At 40.0% G+C, this 15,445-nt stretch overlaps 1 protein-coding gene across 8 annotated transcripts in view; it reads right to left on the minus strand.

Annotated features, from left to right (window-relative positions):
* SUGCT (succinyl-CoA:glutarate-CoA transferase) overlaps nt 1-15,445 on the minus strand; it is a 363,338-nt gene that overhangs the window by 235,464 nt on the left and 112,429 nt on the right. For all 8 annotated transcript variants that reach the window (XR_010470196.1, XR_010470194.1, XR_010470197.1 and 5 more), the window contains one exon: nt 3,165-3,236. Coding sequence is in view for 4 of the 8 variants with exons in the window: in XM_065051998.1 (XP_064908070.1) it covers nt 3,165-3,236 (72 nt within the window). In the remaining 4 variants the exon portion in view is untranslated. The remainder of the gene's footprint in view (nt 1-3,164; nt 3,237-15,445) is intronic.

The raw sequence follows: 15,445 nt of genomic DNA on the forward strand, positions 1-15,445 counted from the left end.
TTAATTCACAACATATTTTCTTTCCCTTCTATGTTTATGCAATCTAGTTTATGAATATCATAACATATCATAATCTACCTTTAGAAAATGTTCTTCTTTTCCTATCTGAAAGTTTAACAACAATATTGGTACCCCCCTAAAATTATCTCCTCTTTTTAATACTGCTATTTTGGAGTTAAAAACACTGCTTTAGTGAAAAAAATCACGCAAGGTTGTTCAAAGTAAATTATAGTGAATAAATATGAGAGCTTAAAAACCCAAGAAATTAATCAGAAAACTATGGTTCTATTTGCTGAGTGATATGAAAAAATGATCATATGGAGTTGCTCACTCTACTGTTTTAATTAACGTTCCTGACTTTAGCTTTAACTCTATGTCCATCTGTTGTAAAGCTGCGTGTCTATATATGTTCTTCTCAATTTTTGTGACTAACAAATGCACATTTGAGAAGCTATTCATTAATGTGCCATTCATCCTTCTGCATCATGCTGCCAATGTTATTTTCTTAATTCTCCTGTGACCACTTGGAATGAAACTGCTGTTCTCCATTTCTAGGCCTCCTTCAAGATCTAAGATGCACAGAGTTTACACTCTCTGCATTTTGTCCCCTAACATAAGCAAACTTGTTTGTACACAAACCTGTTTGTGTACAGCAGACCTTGCTGTACGCAAAAGCTCAGCATTCTGAAGGCTCTTGCTCACTATTCCTATTTAGGCCAAAGCAGCCACACATCAGGATGTGCTTTTGTAACACTTGGCCACTATGAAATGCACTTCAGCCAGCAGTGTTGCAAAGTTTTTCTGCAATTATCAAAGTCCCCAAACAAGCTACAGTTAGTTGTCATTGATTTTGAAAATATCACTGTGAATTATTCCAGGTTTTTTCTTTCTGCTTGCCTGAAAAGATATGGTGGAAGCAGAATGTTTGCAATTGTTTACAGCTTGAGCCAGCTGTTCCATCTCTAGAGTATGTGTCTTCAGGGCAACAGCTTTCATACAGCCTGTATTTTTAGCACCAACTCATCTCAGAAAGGTTCTCTAATAGCAATTCCAATGTTTGAATTAGTGGTCTCTGTATTTACTAAAGGTTCACTAGGGTGTTACGGGCCTTCCTGTAATAAAGTCCTTATCCTCTGCTGGCTCTCCCCCTTCACAGTGTTTTAAGCTCCAAACCACCCTCAAGTTAGCACTGAGCAAACATCTAACGGGTTTCACAGCGTTCCACTGACTCCCACATCGCTCCATTCCTGGGCAATTTAACAGCCCAAATCCATAACTACAATAACTCGATAAGGGTAAAAAGACCATCCTTTTTAAAAACAAATACGGTAACTAGTTTAATGGAAAATCTAACAATTACCCAAAACTTGAACTATGTTTCCTGGTTTTTTAATCCCTTTGAAGTGTAAGCAATCATAATTTTCCCATGTTCTGTACATCCTACCTTCAATTCTAGAAATACCAGAACACCTTTATGAGGATGAAACAAAAAAACGTCAAATATTCACCTCAATTTTAGTCCTACATACTCTGAGGTAACACCTTTCACAGAAATGTTGCCTCATCCTCTGGGGGCACCTTTCACTCCCTACTGATCACAGAGGGAGTATGTATTAATAGCAACAAATCACACCGTAAGTCTCTCAGCTGTACTCTGAAGTGAGGTGAATGTATGGGCTGAATTTTTAGTGCCTTCCAGCTCACACCATGTTCTCAGAACCTACTGAGCCAGATTTTCAGCTCTGCCTCACTCAAGGATGGCAGGATAACTGGTGTTTGGTAAGTAATTCTTCACTTCAGGTGACAAAGCACTAGGAAGACATTCACAGCTATGTCCTGGGACTTTCCGAAAAGATTTTCTTTACGAGACAATGAGCCTTTGATAAAACTGAGTTATGGCAGGCAGACACACACTCAGTCACTACTCTTTATTCATGTTAAGATAATGACCACACTGTAGTGACTGGACACCTGTATGAAGAAAAGCCATTGAGCAAATATTGAAGAGGTTAACTGGCTACTTATTGAGAGAGCCAATTCAAGCAAGCAAAACCAGACTTGTCCAGATAGCAAGGTGGGGATACGTAGCCCAAAATGCACTAAGACAGAATTACAACTGCACTGCCCTCTTACTACGTATTTGAGTTATTATTTGTGAAAATCCATAAAAATATAAACTATCTGACATGAACAAATGGAGGAAAATAATGCTCCGTTTCCTGAGACTGTCAGCTCATTCACAGTGTGATTAATTTAGACAAAATATCCAGGTTCCCAGAGAAAAACCATAATGGCAGGAAAAAGGTAGACCTCTCATGTTTAAAAATGTTGTCTAATGCTATATGCAAAACTTCTCTTGTCCCAGCTTACATGTTACTGGGGTGTTTTGTTTGGAATGTTGCTACACTTAAGAGCATTTGTTTCCCTACAACTGTTCCTTCTCTTTAAAAAGCATTCACTGTCCAGGGAAAAGCAATTCCAGGCATTAAAACAACAGGAAAAGACTATGTGAAAAATCCAAATCTATTATATTTCCAAGCTACTACTGAAGATACAAGATTTTGAGTGCAACAGTCCTGTCTGAAGATTTGTTCTCCAATGTCATATCTCTGCACCGCTCCAAAGTCATCCCACAGTCCTATAATATATATTTTCTAAGAAGTCCACAAGTTTCTCTGTGAGCACAGACCAGCACATACTAGTGTTCAAAAGAACTATGCACTCAGCTAAGGATTAAGGTGGCACAAGAACCACCTGTCCCCGAGCTCTGCTTCATTAATAGCTGTGCCTACCATGTATTTTATGGAGAAACAGCGTCACATTTCTTCCTGAAAATGGCACCAGTGTGACATCTGTGACATTCACTATTCTAGAACTGGAAGGCTGTTAGCTTGCTGAGTTTTTGCTAATTAGCTCTGCAGCTGCACAGATTTCAAAAGGGGTTCAGCAACCCCAAGTTTGGGAACTGGAGTGCTCTGAATATAGAGACAAAGCACAGAACCTGTATCTAACCCTAAACTACTTGCCAGAAGCCGAGGATTAGAATTTATATTCGCTACTTATTTTCACAAAAAAAGAGGGAACTAAAAAGCAATCAGTAATTATTTTCCTAGTCAGAATGGAAACTATAACACGTAGGTGTTTGTCACCTAACACCTCATTACCTTGCACACAGTGACAAACTGATGATCATTTCCAGCTCCCACCACAATGTAGCCATCCTTGGTCTTAAAAGCCTGGAAAATAAAAGATAGGTGATAAGCTATAACGTATTAGCACATCTTCTAAGTAAAAAACATTGTAAATAATGTTCAAATTACTTCCTTAATTATTTCCATTCAGACCCAACCTCTAGTTCTATAAAAGTGGCTCAAAATCATCCACAAGGATAGATATGGCCCTTTTGAATTTTTTTTCCTAGAGTTCTTCTAGAGTTTTTCTAGAGTTGAGACATCATCTTGGTTAATAGATTATTTACTGAAAATGTATCTTAAGGCACCCTGAAACTTTGCAAATGTGTCCCACAGTCACAGGGACTGAGAAGGATTTACAATGACAAGTTAGGGACTTTCATGGGGATGAAAGGAATGTGCTGCGCCTTTCCACCTCTTCAGCTGGAGACCACTGACCTCCTTGGTCAAGCTTCTGGAGAAAATGGGACTTCTTTTACAGCTTTGAGGATTTTTCTTTCAAATCTTTTTTGACTTCATGACAGTGACCTTACTGCCACGTTTCATGGTGAAGAAAACATTTAACTGGGTAGGACATAACAACTTTTCATTTCAGCCTAAATGATACCCATTTAGATTTTAACTGGAAACAAAATCTCTAGTTGGCATCATCCTCGATTTTTAGCATTGTGTCAGAGCATCTTCTAAAATCAGATAATGCAAACAGATTCCCCTTTCCTCCACACCACTCCCTTATACAAGGGTGTGTAGCTGTAGTTTCAGTCAAACATGTTACAACCACAACTGTCACAAGCATTTGGGAAAAATTCTTCTGCTATTAATTTGACTTCAGTGCAAGAAACCAGCACAGGCTGGGGCACCAATGGTGACAAGGCCTTGTGATACTTTCTTGCAGAGAATGAAACTCATCTTCATTCTCAGAAATCTATTTTTTGTTAAGCTATCATGTCCTGATCTAAAGGTGTGAGTTCTTACTATAAATTTTGGAAAAAGAACACACAAATATAAGCTTTTGTGTGGGAACACTTTAATAATAAACAGTCTTCTCATGTCACTGTGGCTTATTCTTGTTCACAAACAGGAATATGCTATTCCAACTTGCAATATTTCATACAGACACAACTACATCCACACTAAGACTCTTTTACCATCTGGTATAGTCAAAGCTTTAAAATTGTACGTGGAAAATTATGTCCACTGAAATACAAGAAACTGCACATCATAGATAGGATATTAATTGTTTGCTCTCACTACATTTCATTTCCTGGTAAATAAGATTGATCAGTGATAAAGTTTAGCAATTTAATTTTCACACATTTAATTGAGCACTTCAGACTAAAATTCTTAGCAAGTAAGATGAAATTCAGCAAAAATGAAGTCCCAAACATGCAAAAAAAAAGTCCCACTGACTTGGATTCAATACAGTAAAAGTACAGAAGCATGCATAATATAAATGTACTGCATACTCACACTGAGGAAAGTAATGAGCACAGAAAAATATGGGAAAATAATTCAGAAAAGGAAGTTGTATATGAATGCATATACATTTTTTAGATATATCCGTTTATGAAGATTTCTGTCTAAAACAATCATGACAGACCCTGATCTAGAATATGTAAGACGCTTCTTCCCCACCTGCCAACCCCCAGCAAATAAAAGGCTTTTAGCAGGAACAGCTGTGAACTAAAGCTGTCAGTATAAACTAACCACCTTTAGTTACGGGCAAGATCTGTTTTCCTAATACCTTGCTCAAAACCTGACCTGTGTTTGCTGATGCTCTGAATTCTAAAACCAGCCACACACATTTCACACAAGTTATGGAGTAATCTGTGTGCACATGTAACACAATATAGTTTTTATTGGTGCGACCACCTACAACTTCCAGTAAGCACAAATCAGAAATTCTTTTACACATTCTTTTAAACTTTGAGTCTGGATGCCTGTTACGGATTGCAAAGACTAAAATATTTGCCATACGTACTTATGTACAAATCCCCTTCGCACTCCAAGATATATTTAAATTGGTAGTATGGGCAAATCTTAAAGACTTTACTGCTCATCAGCAACTTCTTTTGAGACTCGCATCTCTGCAAGAAGACTGCACAATATTGTGCAACTGCACAATAGCTGCGCACCACTATGAGAAATGCATCTGTATGCCTGGGCTGCCCATGCAGCAGCGGAAGTCACTCTAAATTTAAGGGCCCGGTTATTAGCATTTGTGCTTCAGTTGCTTTGTGGAATGTGTGGGAAAACTGATTATTCCTAATTGCACTGTATGTCTAAAAAGCTAAAACAACAATCATGTCCTCCTTACACAACAAAAATGGTATCATCATAAATGCAGCAGTGTCTTTTTCCATGAAGATTAACTCAAATGTCTTTGGCTGCTATTTTAAGCTTTTCGTTACAAAACAGCTGATTATTTGCCCGTCACTGCTGCTGATAAAGCAGAAACTTCCAAATGTTATTAGCACAATATTGATGCCAACATTTAAGGGTGATAACAATGGTTTTATTCATCACCCATAAATGTACTCACACTACAGGTTACAACAGGTTACTGTCTGGTCACAGAAAGCTTCACATCTTATTATACAAAGGAGAGTAAGGGCAAAGTGCAGACAGATTTTAATGAGATTTTGTTTTGATAAACTGCTGTCCATCACATCGAATCATTTCACATTAGCGCAATAAAAGGCACTACACACACGAGGCAAAAGTCTTTTTTCCCTTTCCCTTTTTCTGAAGAATTAGGTCTTCTGATAAAATTATCTAGAGCACGATTTAACCTGCGATTCCCACGTGGTATCCTGAGCAACAGGACATCGTTCAGTGAAGACCAGAAACAAAAATAAGACAAAAAAATTAGTCCACATCTTATTCACGGAAAACGCAGAGACAGATTGCATAGCATCCAAAAATATAGCTTTTCAGAATGGTGTCAAAAGCTTGGGGTTTTCTAAGAAGATAATCTGTACATTCACATTGAATTATACATAGTACATGACAACACTATACCTGTGTTCAAAGCCAGATCTCAAGGTGCATGCACCAACACCTCACGCTGACTAATGGATGCTACAGGACTCAGTACTATTCTCAATCTGATCCTAGGACACTCTGTATACCTGAGACACTTTGTGTACTGAAACATTTTAACGTCCCTAAACATATGGAATATAAACTCTACCCACCTTCAGAAATGTTCTAAGTAGTTTACAAGTATTCTCTAAAAATGCTGTATAGACTATACAGTAAAGATGCAGGTCAAACTTTACCTTAGTTTATTATCAGAGTGGACAGACTTGCTGAGATAATGTGAGGCCAAACTAACCACTCTTTGCGCTGCTCTGAGTCAGTAGCCTTTCAAAATCTGCCGGTGTTGATGGTGCTGATGAAAGACCATTGATCTCTTGCACTTATTGCCTGCTTTATGAACTTTAAGCCTATATATGCTATGGCAATCATCAATCATAAGTAAATATCTTTGCATATATTTAAATTTGCATGTTGATTCCACAAACAAAACTTTAAAATGTAAAGAACCAATTAATTTATTAATTGCCAATTCCAATAAATTGATCAAAAGTCCAGGTCAGTTTTCAGTATTTGAATCTAAAACACAGAAATCAAACCAACAACAACGACTGCTGCTGTGTATGGTGATGCTTTACTCCCCTCCATCAGATATTTATACACATTCATAAGACCTTCTCAAGCCTCCTGTCCGCTCCTCCAGGATAAACAGTCCCAGCTCTCTCAGCCTCTCCTTATATGAGAGATGCCCCAATGCTTTAATTATTTTCATGGCCTTTCGCTGAACCTGCTCCAGTACGAGCACATTCTTGTCCTACAAACCCCAGAAGTGGATTCAGTTGTGGACCAGGAAGCGGATCCACTGGTTATTTGTCCTCACTGGTGCTGAGCAGAGGGGAAAGATCACCTCCCTCTACCTGCTGGCAATACAGACCAGGAGTCACAGAGGCACATTGCTGGCTCATGTTCCATTTTCTGCCCACCAGGACCTCCAGGTCATCTTCTGCAAAGCTGTTTTCCAGCCAGTCAGCCCCTGGTCTGTACAGCAGTATGAAGTTATTCGCTACCACGTGCAGGACTTCATATCTCCCTTTGATGAATTTTATTAGGTTCCTGTAGGCCCATTTCTCCAGCCTGTCGCAGACCCTCTAAATGGCAGCACAACCACTTGGTGTCTCAGCAATTCTTCCCAGATTTGTATATTCTGCAAACTTGCTGACGGTGCACTCTGTTCATCATTCAGGTCACTGATGACCATGTTAAACAGTACTGGCCCAATGCACCCCTGGGATGTCACTAGTGATTGATCTCCAGCTCGACTTCATGCCACTGATCACAACCCTTCGAGCACAACAGGTCAGCCACTTTTCATTCTCATTCAAAAGTCTAATTCCAGATCAGCATTGTTGAGGGAGGGCACAGTGAGGGGAGTTCATGGTCCAGTCTCAAAAGCTACTGGCAGACCGAACCAGGACACACCAAAATACTGCCTCCAGCCATCACCATTACTAGGCAGCTTCCCAGTGCCACAAGGACTGTCAAGATCAAATGCAAAGGATGCAAGCACCATCCAGGCAGAAACTAGATGTCACTTTGCCAGTGACTTCTCAGGAAGAAGAATTTGAAGGCCAAACAATACTCGGAGAGGCCAAAAGAACAAAGCATTGGGGTTTTGAAATTGGGGGATTATTGCAGATCTAGGAGCAGTTAATAGTTTTAATTATCTGAACAAGCTACTGATTATTTTCATTACCAGTTACTGTATTGGCCCCTTTACTGATAACGGTAGTCATGGTTGAAATACTTGAATTCCAGGCCTCCCCTTGGAGGAAGATCTGTGCTACATCAGGTGCAGTAAAGGGGGTGTATTACTCGTTTTTATGAGTTTTCTTATCTGATGTTCCTATGTGAATAACAGTTAGGATCTCTAAAGATACTTACAACCCCTTTTCACTGGGAATAGCTGATGTTAGATACCCTCAAATCTGAAGTACATTGCAAGACAGCACTGCCTTTTGATTCATAAACTCGAGCAGCAGCATCTCTAAAAACATCAAATGATGGATCACGAGGGGAACAGCTGAGGGCTTCTGGATAGTCACTATGTATTGGTGAGTTCTGGAACAGGGCTTAAAGGGTAGTAACTTCTGAATGACTTCTAACTGCTGTTGGTTTAATAGAGCAACAGGCTGATTGCTCCGACTGGCATCATGAAGCAGCTTGCTTGAGGTTTTGGAAAGATGCCATCTCTTTATAAAGGCTTGATATAGTACTTCTGTAAGGTACATGTTTGACAGCACAACAGGGAGCACTCTCAGATGGCACTTAGGGAGAACACTGCTCTGAGCTCCCTCCCAAGGCTGGCACAGGAGCAAACAGCTTCATGTGCAGGCTGAACAAATCTTTGGGACCAGCTGCGGACAGTGCAGAACAAAGACACCTACTTGAGAAGCCTGTAAACATAAAAACAGAAAAAGCTAAACCAGTATTTTCAAACACAACTTTCAAACGTATCACCAGCATTTCTTAAAAAGCGATTTTCATATGCCACTCCCTCCTCTCCCCTTCATCTCCACATTTACAGCAGTGTCTTCGCTCACTTATAGAATCAGTGAGTAATTACTCACTAAAAGGTTATGTGACCACACATAGGTCTCCCTTTATGTGCTTGAAGTACTCCCCTGTTATTGATGGGTGTGGTCAAAGAGAAAAGCTGGTCTCTTGCAGGCTTGGAGCCACAGAAAAATTACAAAGTTACTTTTAATTTATTGCCCATTTTGTCTTCACTTACACTTTGAAGTTTCCAGTGTGACATTCGATTCAGTGAGAAGGTCTTTTAAGGACAAGCATTTTCTAGTTTTAATGTAGATTAAAGGCTTCAATTAAGAAGATGATGTATTCAGGATTTTACTGACCTGTACATAGGCTGCTTTCTCCTGCCAACCAAATGAATCTACAGCTTATGTTGATTTTTTTACTCTCTCCAACCCTATCAAAGTCTGGTTCCAAATACATTAAAGAGCAGGAGATCCTAAGTTTTGCTTTGGATCCAGGATAGTTACATTCTTTCCAGATGGGATAAACTTGGCACGTTCTTTCTCTACCTTTACACATCGGTTTGAATAAAACATCAGCTGTGCCACAGAATCATGGAGCAGCGACATTATTTTTTTCTTTCAAGGGAAGGGCACAATCTTTTCATAACAACTTAATATTTAATTACTGCAACAAATGGGAACAAGACCAAGAAGTTTGGTCAGCGGTAGTTCTGAGCACTACATATAAATCATAAAGACCACACACTTTGAAACTATTTGCCTACTTTGCACTCTCTTCCAGTGAAAGCAAACAGTAGAAATAAAAAATGTAAATTTCATGGACTGGATTAATGTATGCTGAGTGCTCTCGCTGAGCAAACTGAAGAAGAGCATTCCACACAAAGATTTCACTTTTTCCCAACAGTCTTCTCAACTGCACTACTTGCCTCCCTCCCCACTGCCATGTTGCAGGACATGCTATCCTGCAACATCGTAGCTATCGCAGTCTACCAGACAGATCAGAATTAAGAATATCCGCAATAACTCTCTTACAGAGAAGTTTGACTGGATGCCATGAGGTTCTGGGAAAGGTGTTTATGGTAAGACTGGGAATGATTACTTTGGTCTCGGAGACGAGGCAGAACACCAGCACTGATGTCAAGGAAAGCACACCACAGACTACCAGCCAAGGATACCATTCACTTATAGAGAGCCCATGATCCATCAGACACCATTTCTGATCAACCTTCTGGTTCTGTATATGTGTGAGTGCGGAAAAAATTACTCTGCCTGACTGATCCAGAAGCAAAGCACACGAGAGACACTGAATGAATGTGCCCTGAATGCACCTTACTGAAAGGGGCAGCGAAGTTAACACAAAATCACAGCACCAAACAGGGATATCTACATTTGGCATTACAGTGTATTAGTCTCAACGCTCAGGAAGCAGAACAGCCTAGCTCTGCTCACCAGACTGTATCATGTTTTTATCCAACTGCTGCCTAATAAGATAAGTATAAACTGCTGGGAACACCCTACAAGCAAGGCCTCTCTAATCCCCGCTCTCTGTCCTAAGGAGCAGGCTGGAGACGAGATATCTCTCCCACTTACTCTTCTTGGCCCCTCATCATAAGAAGGACACTGAGGTACTGGAGAGAGTGCAGAGGAGGGTGATGAAGCTGGTGAGGGACCTGGAGCACAAGTCTGATGAGGAGCAGCTGAGGGAACTGGGGCTGTTTAGCCTGGAGAAAAGGAGGCTGAGGGGAGACCTTATCGCTGTCTACAACTACTTGAAATGAGGTTGTAGTGAGAAGGGTGTTGGTCTCTTCTCCCAAGTAACAAGTGATAGGACAAGAGGAAATGGCCTCAAGTTGTGCCAGGGGAGGTTTAGATTGGATACTGGGAAATATTTATTCACAGAAAGGGTTGTCAAGCATTGGAACAGGCTGCCCAGGGAAGTGGTGGAGTCACCATCCCTGGAGGTGTTTAAAAGGCATTTAGACGAGGTTCTTAGGGACATGGTTTAGTACTAGAGTTAGGTTAGGTTAGGTTATGGTTGGACTCAACGATCCTGAGGGTCTCTTCCAACCAAAATGATTCTATGATCCTGACCATATGATATTTGGACTGTTAATTTCCCAACTGACTAGATGCATTACATAGATTCGTCATCTAAAAGTATCAGTTGGACATACTACTTAGCAAGAAGATGTTTAGAGCTGTTACTTCATGTTCAACGGTGTGATGAACGTTAACTTTGGATTGCATACCCTTATTTTTAGAGATGCGATTTTTCTCCCAATCATCTCAAAGAACATATGCTGCACGGAAATGAAACCATTTTCTTTGTTTTCTAATGTGAATGCAGCATACGTCTAGCCTCACCACCCAAAAAGCCATTTATGAACCCCAGGAAGATCAGTGAACAGCTTTGAAGTGGGAAACTTGTCACTTTCCCAAATTTCTAAAATTTTAAATACCTATACCCCAATTAAAAATAAGCTCTCCGATTCTGTAAACTGGCATTAAAACTGTTCCTTGCTGCTGAAAAATAAAATATCAGGCACAGAATCACATTCTCCATTGCCACATTAGTTTTCCATTAGTTTTTCAACAATGAAATTACACACACATAGACACGCACACACAAAATAAATAAACTTTAATCACAGTATCGCACTGGAGCCAGTGTAATTAACGTTGTGTCAGCATTTCCATTTAAGCCACTATTTTCAAGAGGTTTATAGCACAGCCATAAAAATTCAGTTAGGCTGAAATTAAGCAAACAAGGTCTTATACAGCAAGCAACATTTAAGTATATATACAGACAGCAGCCAGTTATTACTTATATGGGAATTAAAATAGACGCTTACTGATTTTAAAGGGCACTGCAGAGCTATTTTTTTAAACAATATTTTTCTCAACATTTTTAATAATCTATCAAAAGCCTGAATCCAAGCTATGTTTCCTTACCCTTTTTCCTTCTCACACAATAGTTCACACAATTTCTTCCAATTTTGGAATTACAAGCATTATTTTTTTGATTCACTTTTAAAGTAAAAGAATGCAAAGAAAACATTTCTTTTGAAAAACAACACACATGACCACAGTCTGATCCTGATACAGGCCTCCAGGCATTATGGAAGCCAAAATGACAAATAGTTCTTACACCTTCCAAAAATCATAAGATATAGCTGTCTGGAAAATCTGAGTATTCAAATATGAGGTTTTAAGAGTGCGACTTAGAATTGAATTCTAAATGAGGTTCTATTTCTATTTTCAGCAGAAATCATCAGAGCAGGATTTGTCTTATTATTTCTGTCCCTTTTCCCTCTCTGCTCTTTGGCTTTAAGTGATGTAGTGGCACAATTTCCAGAGGTGAGCTTTGTAATACTGACTACCTTTTTGGTAACTCACACTGAGCCAATCAGCCCGGCATTTCAAGCTGCAGACAGATGACCCAGTATAAGCAAACCAGAACGCAGACTGGGCAAGCAGCGCTACTAACTTAAAGGTCCTAGTAACTTCACGTCCTGCTATAAAGAAGGCTCTTCAAAAGCCAAGCTGAATCATTTGTGAGTTTCTCTGACAACCAGCCAACCGAGAAGAGCAAGGGATGAAATTAGCTCTGATGCTGAACGAAAATCGGCAAAAACACCAATGAGGACATAACAATTACAGGGGTGCAAAAGGGGCTGCGTTTCACAATTTGGCACTTTCACAACTTAAAATGAACAGCACTCATGTCTGAAATCTGCCATTAAGCTTCAAAACAGGATGGACAAAGGCAGGAGAAACTCCATTCTGCCAACGTGTCACTGCCCTATTTTAGAGATTTTTTTCAATTAACGTATCTCTCAAACCATATGTGATCCTATGTACTATTCAGCAGACACAGCATCGTGAACTAAAGACGATTTCAAATATTTCAGCCTTTACTCTTCAGTATCCTTGATTTGTGGTTTTAAGTCAGACTCATTAAGGTTTATTGCATGTAGTTTCTTTTGGTTTAAAACACTATCTCTAATCAAGGATTCAAGAATTGAACCGGCCAGACATCCAGGATGAACACTATTCAAAGTTCTGAATTTATGCCAAAAAAACCCACAAACAAAACACATTGCCAGGCCATAGGAATACTGCTAGTGAGATCTATTTTAAAAAACTGAAAAATAACTTTTGGCGTCTAAAAACATCAGAAAGTTCCTCTCCTCTTCACTTTCCTGTAAATTTCTAACAGGTTTCCTTAAAAATAACAGAATTCAGACTTCTGTTTTTCTTTAATATTGTTTCTTCATTGTTCTCCATTAATCTGAGAAATACTGAAATACATCACATTACTGCAATTACTATCTTCAATCTACCTCAAATTTAGCATTATTTCAATAGTTAAAGTTTGAAAATCACAACAATTACAAATCAAAACTTTACACCTTTTGCCAAACAAAAACTGTGCTGGTCGATATTTAACCAAGCTTTCATTCTAGCAACTAGTAAGTCAAATTATATACTGAGAAAGACTGAAGAAATCTGCATGGTAGTAGCTACTATTTCGTTTTTTAGCAAAGATCTCTAAATTTATGGCTTGTAGGGTGCTTTTGCATAAATGACATAACTTTCCTTTACAAAAGAACTTGTTCTGGAGAATCAACACAGTATGGGTGTACTTTTATAATCACAACCTAAAATCCACATCAGATTTTAGCCACATTTATACAAAATCACCTCCTTATACCCCTTGCCCGTTCCAAAGTTTGACAGACATAGCTATGCCAGTAAAATGGTGGGAGAAGGAAATAGGTGGAGATGAAAGGAGAAGTAGAAAATCTCAGTTTTCAAAAAAGATCCTACATTTTTCCCCTGCAGATTCAAAAACAAAACAAAACAAATACACAAAACAAAAACCCAATAACAACAAAACCCAAAAACAAATAAAAAACCCCACGTAGTTTCCACTCATAGGAAAATCATACTGTTCTTCAACAAACATGTTTGATTCTTATTTATTGCTTGCTTTATTTTGAGGTTTCATTTTGCATTATCACGGAATCACAGAATGTTGGGGATTGGAAGGGACCTCAAAAGATCATCCATTCCAATCCGCCTGCCAGAGCAGGAACACCCAGATGAGGTTACACAGGAAGGGTTTTGAATGTCTCCAGAGAAGGAGACTCCACAACCTCCCTGGGCAGCCTGTTCCAGTGCTCTGGCACCCTCACTGAGAAGTTAATTCTCAAATCTAAGTGGAACCTCCTGTGTTCCAGTTTGCACCCACTGCCCCTTGTCCTACCGTTGGTTGTCACCAAGAAGAGCCTGGCTCCATCCTCCTGACACTCACCCTTCACATATTTATAAACATTAATAAGGTCACCCCTCAGTCTCCTCTTCTCCAAGCTAAAGAGACCCAGCTCCTTCAGCCTTTCCTCATAAGGGAGATGCTCCACTCCATCATCTTTGTTGCCCTGTGCTGGACTCTCTCCAGCAGCTCCCTGTCCTATGCTGTCATAATTTAGTTTTGGCTCTGGGTGGCCAAGGGACAGCCTTGAGAGAGTATGAACACCCAAATGGCAATTCTGATTTAATCATGGGAGAGTCATAGGAGTCTGGGCTCATTTAGGGCAGGATTCTGACTGTGAAGATCACCCAGTGACACAGAGTTTTCATCTCTTGGCATGACCAGCCAATTTACTTCCACTGTCAATATAAACCTTTACCTTTCAATTTCTTAAAGAAATGACCAATTGCAAAGCACAGTGGCAATTTAAAAGGCTAAGAACCGTGACCATATTCACCTATGACAAACACTGCGAGATCAGGAAAACTGCAAAATTACTACATTTTGCCACAGATAATTGCCATACATTGACACTGATCACTGTACAGCATCACGGTACCTCAGCCAGCTGACAGATGAGTATGAACATATATACTGTTTCCACCAGGGTTTTTTGCAAAAAAACACCTATTGTTTTACATATTTTCACGAGAAACATTTTACAGCAACTTAATCAAAGCAAGTACATGACAGCAGTGCAATTACATTAGATGTCACCCACATGCAAAGTTTAAAGCTACCAAGATACTGCTATCCATATACCACAGCACAGCCATGTTACAGTCTACAATCTAACAGCAAAGTTCTCTGGTAAAAGCAAACATCTCATAAAGAGCGGATGATCCTCATTGCAGAAATGATCCCAGCTATTGAGGGGCCCAGTCTGGCTAGGGCTGACGGATGGTGCCGGCGAGTCTGGAGGAGCAGCCTGGCACCTGGCCTTCATCACGCTCTCACCTCCCTCTTTGTTTTGCTGGCAAAGTCAATGGGCTGGTCTCCTAATGATCCAGATGGCCTTCTGGTGACACTGCGGCTGGCATCAAATGGGCAGCAGCAAGCCCAGCACACAGACCTGCCATTGTGCTGGGAAGGACTAAAATGGGCTGCTGGCAGCAGCTTGGCCTGTTCGTGCGGCCCTTGATGACAGCCTGAAGTGCTGCATGCCCACTGTTCCCTGGCTATGAAGTGACCTTTCACAGAAACAAGGTTGCTGTCGCTCGATTATATGAAGCTGATTATCTGATTGCCTCACTTGGGGAGGGGGAAGAAGGAGCAAATAGGGAGAAGAGGGGTTTGGATTTGTAAGGACCACTCTTCCTCCCCTTAGGGTGCTGAAGAAAGCA

The sequence above is a fragment of the Columba livia genome, chromosome 2 (genome assembly GCF_036013475.1).
Source record: "Columba livia isolate bColLiv1 breed racing homer chromosome 2, bColLiv1.pat.W.v2, whole genome shotgun sequence".
NCBI classification, from domain to species: Eukaryota; Metazoa; Chordata; class Aves; order Columbiformes; family Columbidae; genus Columba; species Columba livia.